We start from the raw sequence: 16,656 nt of genomic DNA, 5'->3' as shown, positions 1-16,656 counted from the left end.
GGGTCTTCACATCGGATGACCAACTTGTCCCAGTCTAGAGCAGCAGTTCAGTCTCTGGGAGGTGTTGCAAATCGTGTCCTTCAACATAATGGCTCATTGTTGGCTTCTGAGGCAGACAGTCCAGAGTTTAAATTCCAGTTCCACCACTGACTTATTGTGAGACATCAGGCAGGTTACGTCACTTCTCTGTGTCTCATACTTCTCATAATAAAGTAAGTTTAATAGCAGTGTCTACCTCATTGAGTGGCTGTGAAGATAATGCCTGCAAATCACTTGGTGTCAGCACGAAGTGAGAACTGAAGACATCTCACCATGGCGATGGTGGTGAAAAGATGAGGATGGCCAGCCACGTGATGCCACAGATACTGACTCAGATGCCTGGGATTGGGGAAGCCTAATGTTTCCGAGTTGGGGGAGAAAGGGAGGGGGGTGTTTGTGTTTCCAGGTCCAGCAGGGCAGGGCAAGGCAGGGCTCAGTAAGCAGCCAGGTGAGGAGGATAGCAGTGTTTTTTAAGAAGTAAAAGCGGATTAGGGTTGAGGTAATAACTAAAAGATTCCAAGGACCACCATTGATTTGTATGCTTTAGCAAAACTCCATTTACTTTTGCAGAGGCTGAGCACTCCTTTAAGCCTGGCCCTGAAGACAGGAGTCCTGGATAGTATCGCTTTCTTTTATCAAAAGTCATTCAGCTCATGTATGGGGAAGGCTCTTGGTCCTCCAAGGTATAAACTGCTATCCCAGCCCCTCAATCCCATATGGCCATCTACTGTGTGCAGGGAAGAAGGCAGAGTAGGAAGGCTCCTCAGGAGCAGGAGACAGTGTGGCGGGCATCCTGCAAGGTCACTGTTGTTACCAGGCAGTTCTCCAGGATACTAGTCCAACGAGAGGTGAGTGGAAGAAATTTAAATGACTAGTTGAGAAAGCTTGGAATTAACACTAAGGCCTAATGCAAGTCACTTGGATTGGAGGTCACACAATCCTTTAACTCTTTAGCTCGCTTGTCAAATTTACTTTAGGGGCGCCTGGGTGGCACAGCGGTTAAGCGTCTGCCTTCGGCTCAGGGCGTGATCCTGGCGTTATGGGATCGAGCCCCACATCAGGCTCCTCCACTATGAGCCTGCTTCTTCCTCTCCCACTCCCCCTGCTTGTGTTCCCTCTCTCGCTGGCTGTCTCTATCTCTGTCGAATAAATAAATAAAATCTTTAAAAAAAAAAAAAGATTTACTTTAAAACTGGAAATGCAGGTAATCTCAATAATTGTTGAGATAAAGCATAAAGATAAAATGTTAACAGTCAAAATCAAAACAAAAAGAAACCTAATTGTAATTCCACACACCTCCTCAAAGGTAGAAACAAGAAATCGAGTCCTGGAAGTTGATTGGAAAAGATCCTGGAGATCGTTTTGTACATACCCTCTAATTTAGAGGGTGGACAGGTTGGCTTATTTTCCCAGGGTCACCCAAAATTAGTAGCAGAACCAAATCCTGAACTCAGATATTTAGCATTTGTCATTTTCTGATTCTTCAGGATATTACTGGCAATGCTGTTGCCCAGTATTACCCGTAACTGATTCGTATCCGTCCGTGTATTCATATGAAACTGAGACAGCCCTTCTGTGTGTTTCAGAGGTGACGTGATAAAATTGCTCTACTCTCTGCATGTCCCATTTTTCTTTCCGTCACGTAGTAGTGACACGTGCACTCACACCGATGTAAGCCTGCTCAGAAGGACCAGGCTGGGCACTAGATTGCTGATTATGACTGGGACGGGGAGTCACCCAGCCCAGGGGTATGCTGTCCTACCTTGGTTCTCCCCATTAGCTGCATCTTCTCTGTGGCAGTAGGGCAGGAGCTGGTCTGATTGTCATCAAGATTCACTCCTGATAATTACCTACATTTACTGAGTTCCTGCTGTGTACATGGCACTGTACTAAGCACTCCATGTTACCGGGAGCCCACCTAGACCCTGTCAGGAAGATGGCGCCATGCAGTTTGAGGATGCGAGACCACAGAAGTCCCTTCCTTGCTCAGTGGCTCGTAAATGGTAAGTGGCAGGCCTAGGAGTGGACTCTTGTTCCTGTGAAGCCCAGGAACCTTGCCTTTCATTTTTAATTCCTTTTAGTACAAGAGTCACTGTGTCTTTCTAAATGGAGTCCAAATTGATAGTGGGTTTCTCCTTTGTGTGGCACTGTCATACTGTTACAGTGTCCCCTTTGCATGGCACTGACATGCTGTTGGTGTCATTAAAATATAATCGTGGTGACAGCAGCTCAGGGATGGGATTGATTTATTAATGCCCACTATTTCAGGGGCTACAGTGGGTTTTCATTTTGTTTTATATTATGATCCTAGAGTCCAGGGAAACTTTAAAACTTCACAAGAATAAAGGTTAATAGTATTCATTATGATTCTTTTTCTGGACATGCTCTCCTTTTATAGAGCTGCCTCTATGAAATGAGTGATTATTAATGATTTACGTAGGAACAAACTGTTGTATTAGTCTGCTTGGACTGCCATAACAAAATACCATCAACTGGGCGTGTTAAACAACAGAGATTTCTTTTCCCATCATTCTGGATGCTGTAAAGTCCAAGATCAAGGTTCTGGCAGGGCTCACTTTCTGGTGAGACCTCTTTCCTGGCTTGCAGATGTGTGTTTAATTCTCATATGGTCTTTCCTCTGAGCGTGAAGAAAGGGAACGTGAGCTCTCTGGTGTCTCTTTTGATAAGGACACTAAGCCTTTTGGATTAGGGCCTCAGCCTTTTGACTTCATTTAAACATGATTACCTCCTAAAGGCCCTGTTTCCCAATACAGTCACACTGAACATTAAGGCTTCAACATATGAATTTAGGGGTTGGGGGGGTGGGGGGGGGACACAGTTCAGTCTGTAGCAGTTGTTGATTCTTTTCTTGTGTTCAAAACTCTTATTTCTGAATGAGAAAATGCGAGACTTTGACATTACCTGTCGTCCATAGGGAATATTTTAAATAACTAAACCTCTTAGAATAAACTAACTTTCAGTTCTTTTTTTTTTTTTTTTTAGGGTTTATTTATTTGAGGGAGAGAGAGAGAGAGACAGAATACAAGCAGGGGGAGAGGCAGAGGGAGAGGAAGAAACAGACTCCCTGCTGAGCTAGGAGCCTGAAATGGGGCAAGATCCCAGGACCTGGAGATCATGACCTGAGCTGAAGGCAGACACCCAACCATCTGAGCCACCCAGGCGCCCTTCTAACTTTCAGTTCTTATTAAATAATTGAAATATTTTATGTATTATCCTTCAGCTTAAAAGAGGACGTGATCCAGGATCTGCACTGGGTAATAATCCTGGCAGTTGCCAGCATACTCTGCAATCACATGAGAACTGTTGTTTGCTGTGTCACCTTTGTTTGCTCAAAGGCACTGCAATAGGATCTCTACTTCCTGGTAGAAAATTGCCTTAGAACTCAAGTAGAGTTTGATGGGTAAAGAAATATTATTCTTTTAAAAGATTATTTGAGGTAAAATTTATTATTATTATTAAAACATCTAGCCCTGTTGTGATTTATAGCACAACCTTAAGAACTACCTTTAATTTTCTGAATTGAAATGATGGCACGTCATTCCATCACAATGATGGCAATGAAGACAAATTTGGCAATAATAGCTAATATTTACTGAAATGTTTAATAGGTGCAGCCAATGGTTCTAAAACTATGTTAAGCGTAATTATTTTATTCCTCACAGTGAATCCATGAGGAAGGTCCTGTATTTATCCACGATTTACCCTGACCAAGTGAGGCATTGGGAGGTTAAGGAACTTGCCCAAGACCACACAATTTTGGGTGAATGAATCAGGAAGTAGTTCCCAGTGAATCAGGAAGTAATTATTAAGACCCTTGAATATGTTCTAGTTATGAAAAGCACGATGGTGAGTGGGGGGAAGGAGGGAGAGCAATGAAAACCTTTGTTCCCTGGAAATCAGAATAGAAGAAATGCTGAAGTTTGTGGTACATGTCATAAGAGCAGCATTGACTTACCCGCCCTCCCCCCCAACAGAAGAGTCAAAGCTCCTGAAGACCTTGAGGGCAGTGTTCCTCCAAATGCCATCAATAGACCACTTGAGACCTCCCAGAGTCACCTAGATTTGTTCAAAATTCACATTCCTGGGCCCCATCCTCAAATTGGTAAATCTGAATATGAGGGTTAGAGCCCAGGAATTTGCATTTTAACTAGTATTCTCTCCCCCATACACACCTCCCAATATGATTCTGAAATATAGTGTAAGACCACTGCCTTAAAGGATGGATCAGTTTGGATAAACAATGATGGCCACTTTCTCAACATTGCAACCACAGGAGCAAAGAGATGGAAGAAGCATGGGTTGTTGGGGAGGGGCAGTAAGGAAATAGGCCTAATTAGAGTTAAGAGGCTGTTTTGGAGAGCAATGCAGAGTAAGGCCATGGAAGGCTATTAAAGACAAGTTTAGGGGGGACTTCAGAAATCAGCAGAGTTTCAGTTTAATGAGAAAATCACAAATATTCATGAGCAAGGAAGTAGTCTGATGAAAAACATTATTTAAGGAAAATTAATCTGTGAACTCATGAACTCTAATTTTACAAATTTACCTTACCAGTTAAAAATTTTTTGCTTAATATTCCATAAACATTTTTTTTTCTTATTTTGTCTTTTGGCTCCTGGGATATATTACCGGAAAAGAAAATATTACATTCCTAAGTGTCCTCAAAGAATCTGAAGTTTTCCTCAATGTGCAGTATAAAAGTCAAAGACTATGTAGTTAGAAAGTTAAGCATTAAGGAGTAGATATTATCATACTGCCTGTTTCCAGGTTTCAGGGTACAAATCCATTTGTTTTTTCTGCCTGTGATCCTCATCCGTTGTCAGTGGGAGTATAAATTGGTGTGACCTCCACAGAGGATTAGTATGACAATAGCTATCAAAATTTTAAGTGTATATTCCCTTTGATTCAGCAATTCTACTTCCACATGGATATATTCACATATCTACAGAGGTTATGATAGGACAATGTCACCCCAGCTCTGAACTGATAAAATACTGGAAACTTAGATAATCTATCAACAAGTATCTGGTTATATAAAATAAGGTATGTAGAAAATGGAATACTATGTAGCCATTAAGAAGGTTGTTGGAGTCGTGTTTTATGTGTTGATATGCCAAGATCTCTAAGATATATTTTCAGTGAAAAAAGCAAGATGCAGAGCAAAAGATGTACTATGCTACAGTGTTTATGGGTTTTTACTTTTTTTTTTTTTTTTTTACATTTGTACAAAAGGTAAAAGTGGAATACATGAGGGTCTGGGGCTAGAGGAAGACCTTTATTTTGCCTTTTAATATTTTGTACTGTTTAAGCTTTGACAAAAGTCTGTCACTATAAATCCACCTTTTTAAATGAACTAAAATGTGTAGTATCATTGAAAGCTTGTTGGTAAGGTATTCCCACGTGGGAAAAACAAAAGATATTACGTGCACAGGGTGTGTGATCACAGTAAATTCACCTTTAAAACATGTTAGAATTATGTTCCCCTATTTTCAATGTGTATTCTCATAGTGTTTTTATTTATTCACTGAGTTAGCAAATATTTATTGAGCACTTACTGTGTGCTTTTACTTAAATTTTCAACTTGGGCCTGAAAATTTCTTTAGAGCCATGGGCTTTTAAACTTGGAAGAAATCTTGAAAATCAATTTCCATGTCTTTTAGGCAAGAGAAAACTGAAATTCGAATGAGTGTGTCTTAAGGTTTCACTACCCGTAACTGACAGAGCTGCTGGGAGAACCCAGTTCTCTCTGCCACCACAAGTCACAAGAGTGATGTCACAAGACAAACTCATCTTGGATTGTCCTTGTCTTTTCACACAAGTAAAGTCAATTCGGATTGCTTTCAGTGGATTTGTCTCCTCAAATGAACAGCTTTGGAAAGGTTTAATGGTAGCAGAAATGCAGAATCTTTAATAGTAAACATTTAGAGGAAATTGAAATGTTCTGAATTTTGATTTTTTTTCTCTTAAAAAAATAACATTTTAACTTATATGCCATGTATTATCCTCAGGGTTTATGCTCTAAATTTTGTTTGGACATTTTTGCCAACAGTGTTCAGAGCTCATTTTAAAGATCTGTTTAGTTATCACAGGTCAAGGAAGCATTGTACTAAAAAAAAAAAAAAAAAAGATTTTGTGGGGTATGTATTCCCCTAAAATGAGGAAGAACCATGTATGTGTAAAGGAGAAAAGAAGCACTCCATCCCGGAACAATATTTTCTGGATTGTGTATTTTCATTCCGCCTGTGATAATAATAATCAGATTTATCTAACCAGAGTGTGAGCTCTTCAGACACTAGAGCTGCTGCGTTAGTCTCATGTCTCTTAGCTGACTCGTGATAAATCTGTAAGGCATTTAGTATATCTTTCATCAGCTATCCATTCGGGGGATTTTCTCCCAAATTCTTTTAATACTTTCAGAGAACTAGTGCTATGTTGAAACAACTGTAGCCACAGGCTTTTGATACGAAGGATATCCCATTTTTTGAGAGGCTAATGGTACTCTTGGTGTTGAGGGCATCACGTCAGGATTTCACACCAACCTAGAGGACTGTAGGCATTCCCAAAGAGTAGAATTCAGGGCATCTTCTTAAACTTCATTGTTAGCACATTAAAATTATGCTATAAATTAACAGTGGTACATTTTTCTCAAAATTAAAGGAAAGCAAAGGCCAGTCTTGGTAAATACAAAACCAAAGAACCCATATTTGTTCATCGTGGGCCATTCATATGGTACTACCTATGCAAATTTTCTTGTTTTTCGTTTTTTTCAGAGTGAGAGAGGGAGCAGGCAAGCAGGGTGGGGTGGGGCAGAGGTAGAAGGAGAATCTTAAATAGGCTCCACGCCCAGGGCAGAACCCCGGGGGCGGGCTCCATCTCAGGACCCTGAGATCATCCCTGAGCCAGCATCAAGAGTCCACGTTACTCAACTGGGCCATCCAGGCGCCCCAGTACCTGTTCAACTTCTGAACCTGCCTGTGTTTGATTTCCCTTGTTTTTCCTCCTGAAGCTGCAAGAGAAATAATCTGGTTAGAACGGGAAGAGCGAGCCCGGCTGCACTATGAAAAGCACCTGGAAGAGCGGAAGAAGAAACTAGAAGAACAGAGGCTGAAGGAGGAGCGGAGGAGGGCTGCCGTGGAGGAAAAGCGGAGGCAGAGACTGGAGGAGGACAAAGTAAGAGGCCGCCCAGGGCAGTAAATGGGAGGTTTGTCTACTTCAGAAATGCCGCGCATTTACCGTGAAACCTTCCATTAAGGTGCTGGGATGCCTAGCAACGTCAAGTAATCAGTTTTATAGATCGCTGCAGCTTCTAGGGAGGATGCGGTAGGGTGGGCAGGTAGCAAATGGTGTGACTGTTAGTTACTTCCCTTAAAAACTTGAAAACCCAAGATCTCTGGTCTAGAGCTGTAACTTCTGTTCCGTTCATCTGTGTGCAAGTATCAAGATGACTCCAAGGAATTGGGTTTCTCTGGGCTTTGCTGCTTACAAACATTTTCACATAGATGGTCTCATTTAATCTTTACTCAACCCTTGAGTCTTTCTATATCAGTTTCTGCAAAAATGACCATGTAGACTCAGAATGAGTAAGTCACAGCTCAGTAAGTCACGGAGTCAGGATTACCCACCTGCTCAGATTCTAAATTCCAAGCTTCGGTACCACATTTCTTTAGCATCTGCTCAAGCTAAGACCTGCGGCACCATGCTTACGTGAGTTGATAAAAGCACCACGCTCTTGGTAGTAATAACAAGGGTTCCTTATTTAAGTACCCATTGTTTGCCAGGGGCTTTATCAACTGGGACCTGATGATTTCAGTAACCCTCCCAGGCTGATGTTACTCCTACCCTGAGATAAGGTGTAAATGTTAGGAAGTAGGAGTACTAATAGTGGTAAAAATCTCAGTAGTGCCTTTACTCCGTTCTGCCTTAAGTTGAAGAAGCCTCAAACAACCAGGTTGAAACTAATCACCCGCCCCTCTGTTCCATTTAAGGAACGCCATGAAGCTGTTGTACGACGGACAATGGAAAGGAGCCAGAAGCCAAAGCAGAAGCACAACCGGTGGTCATGGGGAGGCCCTCTCCATGGGAGCCCCAGCATCCACAGTGCAGGTAAACAAACAGGGACCGCTTTTGAAAATCACTACTTTCTTCCTGGACAGCAAAAGGGCAGCTGCTGCTTTTTTCTAAGCCTGTGTTTCTAAAATGAAAATCATGCTGGAATAATTAAACTATAATTAAATGATGCTCCTACTGTTTGAGGATAAGAGGGTGATGGAGGTAAGAAGATAAGGTTCTCTCCCTTAACACAGGCTGCTTTTCTCTTTTGTTACACCGTTCCTCGGAGAGATAGAAATCTATGCGATGTTTCTAAGTAAACGTGCAGTTTGCACGCTACATTATTTTAAGTAATCATTTGCATTAGGATTTCCAGATAATGGAATAAGCTAACCGATTTTATCATCTTTTCTGGAAGAATCATAGCAGTATTGACCGATCAGAATCGATACTAGGAGCTTGCGTATTCAGACCGTAAAGCGTGTGCAGCATTAACGCTCCGCAGGACAAAGCGCAGGTTCTGAAACTAGAGCCAGTGAATGTCTCAGCCATTCCCTCGTTCTCGAATGGACGTGAAATCCTACTGAAATTTGGACCTAGTGAGAGGCTTTATTTTTGTACTGTAAATTCAATATGCCTTGAATTTTATATAGTGTGTCAGTTCTTTTTCATCTGTGTGAGTCTAATGACGTTTTTGTAATTATTATTATTATTTACTTTGAAAAATCATTGTCTTACATTCTGTCCCCAGGTGGTTTTGTTGAATCATCATTCACCTTTCTCGATTTAGCAGGCCTGGACCACCACCTCACAACTCTTGGTGGTACTAGAAAAGCTGGTACAGACATCCCTGTGGTTGCTGATTGCCTGGCCTGTAGCTAGCACCTCCCACCTAGGGCCCGTCCATCAATAGCTGAACCATCACCACCTTAGTCATAATGCATGCTTAATATCCTATTGCCTAGACCTAGATCTGGGATATGGCACAGTGTTTCTTAAGTGTGATGATACAGCTCCGGTGACTTGAAGGTGTTGAAATAATGCAATGACATGTGATGTGTTCACTTTCTCTTTAAGTGATCGTTTTGGATAAAACCTTTAAAAAGTCTTTTTTTAGTTAATAAGTTACCTGGGATCAAAGTACCTCCAGTTTGGGCTCCCCTGCCCCATCCCATCCCCACCCCTGTCAGTACTGCTGTTTCTGCTCTTAGTTTGAATCTAAAAAAACATGCATTTTTGTTTGCTCTATTCTTTTATTCCTAACATTCAGTGTATCCAATAGAACCCCTTTATTTTAAAAATTCTGAAAGCATATTATCACAACTTACTTTCCTGTGATGTTAAACCATATTTGAAAGCACTGTTTTTGTTTTTCCCTTGCCTCTTAGTGACCCAGTGGTACTTGGTGGGACACATGTCAAATCTGTAATCATAAGGCTCATTTATGTGCTATTTTACTCTAGGGGCAGTTTTACATATAATTCCATACAGGAAAAGCTATCATGGTATATATTTTTATAACCTTACTTTTCTTGCTTCCACACTCTGAGTTTAGTATATGGCCTTTATTTCTGCCACTCAGAGCAAGAGAAGCTAGTGCTGTATTTGTTAGCTCTGGAATAATATCCATTTTTATAAGGGCTGTGAATTAGAGAAAATTGCTGCTATACAAACATAGAGAAGTTGAGGGGCGCCTGGGTGGCACAGCGGTTAAGCATCTGCCTTCGGCTCAGGGCGTGATCCCGGCGTTATGGGATCGAGCCCCACATCAGGCTCTTCCGCTATGAGCCTGCTTCTTTCTCTCCCACTCCCCCTGCTTGTGTTCCCTCTCTCGCTGGCTGTCTCTATCTCTGTCGAATAAATAAATAAAATCTTTTAAAAAAAAAGAGAAGTTGGAAAATAACTGGAATTTGCCAAAATTCTCAAAGGTCACAATGATCTGCTGTGATCTGAAGAGCAGCGACCTGGTCTTACTCCTTTATAACAATGCCTCACTCAGGATGGGCACTCAGTCAGTGTTTGCTGATCAAAAAACAGATCTTACAAATTAAATTTAATCCAGATTAAATCAGTGTGTCGCCCTACCACTCACACATCAACTAGCCCCGGGTTGTAAATGTTTTAAAGGGACCTTCCTAAATCCTTTCGTGAATTTGTATTTTGTTCAGTGAGAAAAAGAAATGATTAAAAACGGTCTTATTATATTAAGTAATAGAATCAATACATGTTATACCTCCATCATTCTCACCGTGCGGAGTAGGCCTGCGTGGAGACACGATGTGCCCCGACTAAAGTTTACCATATAAAAACAGTACCAGAAAATGTATTGCTATCGGTCACCCAGAAATGGCTTTTGTTATCCTTCCTTGTGTCCCTGGACCTTACATTTCATCATTAAGATGTTCCTTTTGATATTTTATCCTCAATCTTCAGGATTGCCCCAAGAGCCTATCAGTTAAGGGTTAATTGATGTCACAAACTTCATGTCTGGGTTTGTTTGTTTTGTAATTGAGTTGCTTCAACCATACAAATGCCTCCCGGTAGAGAGAGGAATGTCGGATGCTGGTAGAAGACTTGTCTGTCCCCCATACGCTGTAAATAATGGCCAAAATGGTTATTCTGTGGAGGGACGTTTACTGTAAAATTTTTGACGACCAATGTCACTTAGACCAATGGGAACTGGGTTCTAACGGCATCTACCACAAGGATTATTTTTTGGTTTTAGTTTTAGAAGAGGCTGACAATAGGAAACAAAATATGGCAAGACCCTTTTAACTTGACCGTCATAGGTCAACACATCTACTTGCCCTCCTAAATAAATATAATGAGGTTTTTAGACTTTTTTTCTATGCCGTTTTATTCAGGGAACATGATCTATTCTACTGAGCCTGGTTACAGCTTGGTTCCATGATACAGACAGCAAGAAAGCAGACTTGATTTTTGCCTTTCATCTTCTCGCTGAACTTTAAGAATTACTCTGAAGTTACTCACCTACAGGATCAAGAGTATTATTAATTAACTTAGAGAATTCTGATTTTCTTTATATTTTGTTGGGCAAGTTTCTGGGCTGATTCTACATTTGTAAACCACCCTAAACTTGATGTTACAGGCACAGAGGTGTGGTTATTCATAGTCTTTTAAAAAGGAAATTCTACAGTGGCCATCCATTCCACACCTAGAGTATTTCTTCTTTCTTTTTAATCTGTTTTTCTCTAATAAACTTTAGTGCCCTGGGTAAAATGACTCTACAAAAAAAGGTAGTGTTCTTTTTCTTTTTTTCTTTTTTCCTAGTGTTTGGATTCTATTTCACCAGCCCCATTACTACCCCCTTGTTCCTAGTTGGGGAAATTCTAAGGGCATCGACTTTTACAATCACCTTTCTGCTGTGTGGTCTGCCCCATTATTTAAGTTGCCCTCCACTGGCCTGCCTTTGGTCCTCGTCTGTCCGTTGTATTAATATGCTTGAATTTCCCTGGCTGACAAACTGGTGTGCTAAATATTTATTTTATGCTACAAGAAAAATGAATTTTATTTCTAACCTTTAAGTTACCTTTAAGATGTCCACTTAGAAAACTGTGCTATTATGTAAGATCTAGTAATAGAGCTGAAAGCATCCAATCCTAGGTTTTCCTTCCGTCAGTGAACTAGGAAATTGCAACCCTGCATGCCGGCTGTCAATTAGCATTATCTCCATTTGTTTTAGATCCAGACAGGCGGTCAGTTTCCACCATGAATCTTTCGAAACATGTTGATCCCGTCATTAGCAAGCGGCTCTCCTCTTCATCTGCAACTTTACTAAATTCTCCAGATAGAGGTACAGTCAAAAGGAAAACAAAAAAAAAGTGTTCTGTTACTTACTTAATGCTTTTCTTTTTTTTTCTGGATGTTTACAGCTATAAAAATAAGCATCTGAAGTCGCTTTCCCTACGTTTCTTAAATAGGAAGAACAAAACTTCAGAGTAAAAAAGCAATAAACGGCTGAGCAGCGTTTCCCTTGCGACAAGAACCTTGCTCATTTTAGAACTTGGCTGAATGGTTGCATTTAGCAGATGAAAGCGGTGCTTCTCAACTTTTTAGTAAATGAGTTTACAGCTCCAGAAATCACCCACTTATCCACCAACATGCAACTAATCTTTGTTATGAACATTTATTTTACTTCAGTCATGTTGTCTTTGACTTTTCATCTGTACTTTGGGAATTCCAAGCTTTGACTTTCTAAAAAATCTTAAACGATTCATGTTGGTAGATTTCATTTTGCTCTTTTGATTTCTCATTTAACGAAACCTTGCTTACTGCATTTCTTGTGTGTGTGTGTGAGTGGTTTTTGGTGTCCATTCATTTTGCTCTTAAGGGATTTGGCCTAACTTCAAGAATATCATCATTGAAGCCTCCTACGACTTTTAATAATCATAGTCCTCCAATTAATGTTTTATTTGAATTTTGAGTTTTATTCGTCCCATGGATTTACAGTACATGAATGTTGAGTTATTTATAAAATTAACTTTACGTATTTATATTTCATAGAAGGAAAAATCAAGTTTTTAAGATACGCTACGGTTTTACAGAACTTAAAATGATTTTAATTAGAAAGCCAAAGACTCATTGTGCAATATAAAAACACATACTCTTTAAAAGTAACAAATTGTGGCTATTTTGAATGCTTTGTTAGAAACTGGGAAACGTTCCGTGTTTCTAGTCTTTAAAAAGTGCAACGTGTGTGTGTTCTGTATGTGTGTATGTGTATTCATATATTTTGTATTGTGTAAAAGTTGTGTCATTGTAATGTACAATATTATACGTGTTGATGTTATTTTATGACTAATAACTAATCTCTTAAAGCAGTAAATGTTGAACAATTTCCTATTTTTGCCTTTTAACCTAAACCATTCCTTTTTTTTTTTTTTTTAACTAATTTGCCTAAATCATCGAAATTAGACTTGTAGTCAAATTAGGGGCCTTTTATATGTTAGAGAAAAGTATTATGAATTACCATTCCTTTCATAAATAGCCTTTATTTTCAAATCCCTTCCCTTAGTATAAAATATAGCATATGAGTGTGGTTCTTACAGTTGTCCACTCATCTTTTCTTTGGATTTGCTCACTTAGCACTTTAATTTCATATTTCTGTTGAACCTATGTCTAAGACAAACTACAACTGGGATTTTACGGTACTTTGAAGTCAGATCTTACCTACTGCCTCCTGCAGTTCCACAGCTGAAATTAGGGTAGATGGGCAATAAACCGAACAATAGCCTACCACCCTTCTATGGGATGACAATGATTTATCAACTAGCGACAGGATTGTTTAACAGATTCTGCACGATCGTATCTGATTGGATATTCTTAATAGGATCTTAGAACTGGGAACGTTTTATTGGATGGCTCCTCTGTTCCAGTTGGGGTAACAGAGGTCCAGAGATGATGGACAGAGGTGAAAGACCCAATTTAATACCCTGCAAACTAATTGTTGGAGAAGAGGATCTAGCAGAGAGATCACCAGCTCCTCGCCTGTGTTGTTGCTACATGGCATCTTCAGTTCTTGCCTTCATGGATGTCCTTCCTTAGATCAACCCTGACTGTATGCATTCTTCCTTTGAGTGAGGTTAGGGATCAAGGGAAGTTCAACAGCCAGGTCCAGGAAACTACCCCTTGAATCATGGGGCCTATCAAATCAAATCCTAAGCTGGACTAATAGGATCAGAGGGAAAGCACTAAATTTGGGAGTTCTGCTTCTCTACCCCATTGTCAAAAGAACTGTGAACCATCAGTTCCTGGGTCTAATAGGCAAGGTCAAGTTTGGCCAGGGAAGAAGATTCAGTTCATCCAGGAGTTCCCATATGGTCCAGGAAGCATTTTTTTTTTTTTTAAGTTAGACAAAACTTTCAGTAGGGCAGTGAGGGGGCTAGGCCTTTTAATGAGAATAAAAATTCTTCTGAATTTGAACTTCTCTAATTTATAAATTTAAGTAATTTCGTTAATTTTCTACTCTTTTTTTCTGCTATTTTTAAAAGTTGGTTATGCTTTATTAAATTAGGAAGCATTCTTACCAAATTATTAAATTAGAGGCTTTTACAGACAAATCTATTAAAGGGTGTACACCATTTACTAGATTGTCTGAGCTTTCTCAGCCCTATAGCACAGGCCCTCAAGCTGATATTAAATTGAGGCTCTGATGCTATCAAGGTTGACATTCAGCTGGAATGCTCTCCTGGTTATTAAAAATACTGAAATATTTCCATACCAGTTGGTAAAGATCCACTTCCCCAAGCTGTGCTTCCCCAGGTCCTCCAGAGCTGATGCATGACATCCATTAGTCCTGTGCCTGTGCCCTACTTGTTTTTAAATATTTTGATTATCACTCTTGAATATAGTGTCACATAGACTGAAAAAATGACCTGAGTTAAAGGAAACCTCTGATTACCAAAGATTTTTATAATTGCTGAGATAGAATTTTGCCACTGGAAAGTTTTGCATTAAAAATGTGTGTTTCTTAATATTCTTAAGATACCTACTTAACCAGATTTTTCTCAAGGAAGGATAAGGAGTTTCAAAAACAGGAAATGAAATTGCCTCCTGTTTGCTTAAACTTAGTCCATACATTTCCCCTGGGATCTAGGTCACAGGGCACAGTATAGATCCGGAGCTGCATCCTGCCCACAGGCAGGTCCTGTTTGACCAGAGCAGGGGTTTTGTTCTTTTTTAATTTGAATTCACTGCCATCATTCTAAAAATGGAATAGCTCCTATAACATTTGGGTTTCCTACTTCCCATGAACTGTCAGGACCTGGCAACACTCGCCTGACTTTTGCGTGGCACCCATCTGAAACTGAACAGCAGTTTCCTGCTTATGGAAGAACGTGGTGGTACAAATACCTATAATGTTCGTGTGCCTCCCCTGCTCCAGATGGTCTGTCACAGGAGTTGTCGATATCTCATTTTTAAGTGCTTAAGTAGGATCAATACTAAAAATTGTTCTACGAGAATTAGTGTCTCTTCCTTCAGAAGCTTGTCATCTTAAAATCAGGCCCCTCTAGTTGGGAGAAAGAAAAAAAAACCAATAAACTAACTCTCCTGTGCTAACCTTTACTAAAAAGTTATATTATGAAAGAGATCTCTCTCTCTCTCTCTGTCTGTTCAGGGCACAGTAATGAATGCAGAAGTGGAAACGTGTTCCTTCTGGCAAAATCTTTCATGCGCACTGTCAGATCTATAAAACCAATCTCTTTGGATTTGCTTTAAACACAAGTCAAAGAGGGTTTTGACTCTTCATTTGAGGCAAATTCTTTGTTTGATGCTTTGAAGACTCACAGAAATAAAGTTAATGAACTTCTTAATCCAGGGGGAAAGAAAACACATGTCTTCTCAATGGTAAACCATCTCTGCAGGTGGGAGCCAGTCATCCCGCAGAGTTTGTCAAGGAAAGGAAGCATGCCTCTCTTCTTCCCCTTCTCATCTACTTGAAAAAATATAGTTTTGCTGAAGATTTTCGTTTCATCCTCCTCACTCTTCCTCATTGGTTTTCCTGTGTGACTATATTCTATTTGTAGTTTACATTCAGTTCCATTGCTGCTGCTCACACATGCACTGCCATGTTATAGTCATGTCTGCCCTTGTTCCATTGTGTGCTCTACCGTGTGACTGTTACTCTATTATATATATAATTGTAAATATACAACTTATATGTATTTGTATAATCCTTTCATTTGTCTGTCAGATAAGATTTGATTTAACTGTGAAGACTCTCCTAATAACAGAAAATGTAATAAATAATTCACTAATTCTTAAATTCACTGCAGCCTTGATCAAAATAACCACTTTCTTAAAAATAAAGTCAGGTAATTAAGGTACTTACTGGAGGTTGGTAGTTCCTTTCAAATAGAAGCAGATATTTCCTATACCAACATTTAACATCAGATAACTTCTGTTAACTAAAACTAATTTTTTAGAATTTAAATGTCATTGCTTTAAAATACAACATATAAAAGATTATTGAAAGAACAGTCACTCCAGAGGCAAGAGGATTTGCACCTGCTGTTTATGGTACAGAACAGAACTGGCCTTGTCAGGTTTAGACAGTTTTTAAAGACTTTTATCAGTGACTTGGGAGTGTGCCTAAAATAGAGATGTGTGGTTACCTTACTTTATATTTGTAGGATTTTGCAAACTTCTTCCCTGATATTTTTGGAAAGTAGCTTCTATATTTTTGTGGGCCACAACTGGAAGCTAATAATATAAGCAAAGTTATTAATTATAATTAGCATGAATTTCCTAACAGTGGTCTTGCCACCAAGCCCCAGTACAGTTTGGTACTATATTCATTGCATTATTCTAAATTAATTTTTGGAGTCTTCACACACCCACTAGTAATTTGTCACATTAAGTTTATATTGGATTTTGGTTTTCCCGTTTAATTTCATCTTGCTTCAGCTTTATCCTTATCCTCCACCAAAATGTTTATGTTGTGGCCAAACAGGGACCTGAAAGAACCCGGCTTGCTGAGTGGAAAAGTCAAAAGGAAATCCCAGACAGCTTTGCATGAGCCCTCTTTCC

At 39.7% G+C, this 16,656-nt stretch overlaps 1 protein-coding gene across 4 annotated transcripts in view; it reads left to right on the top strand.

The window, feature by feature from the left end:
- Positions 1-16,656, top strand: part of MAP7 (microtubule associated protein 7) — a 162,243-nt gene that overhangs the window by 114,188 nt on the left and 31,399 nt on the right. For 3 of the 4 annotated variants that reach the window (XM_045814736.2, XM_045814735.2, XM_045814738.2), the window contains exons 4-6: positions 7,064-7,227; positions 8,043-8,160; positions 11,810-11,920. In XM_045814736.2, coding sequence (XP_045670692.2) covers positions 7,064-7,227; positions 8,043-8,160; positions 11,810-11,920 — 393 coding nt within the window. The remainder of the gene's footprint in view (positions 1-7,063; positions 7,228-8,042; positions 8,161-11,809; positions 11,921-16,656) is intronic. The other variant, XM_045814737.2, reaches the window with a different exon arrangement.

This window comes from Ursus americanus, chromosome 11 (assembly GCF_024610735.1).
Source record: "Ursus americanus isolate L20-20 chromosome 11, mUrsAme1.1.p, whole genome shotgun sequence".
In the NCBI taxonomy this organism is placed as follows: Eukaryota; Metazoa; Chordata; class Mammalia; order Carnivora; family Ursidae; genus Ursus; species Ursus americanus.
This window is presented reverse-complemented; position numbering and strand designations above follow the sequence as displayed.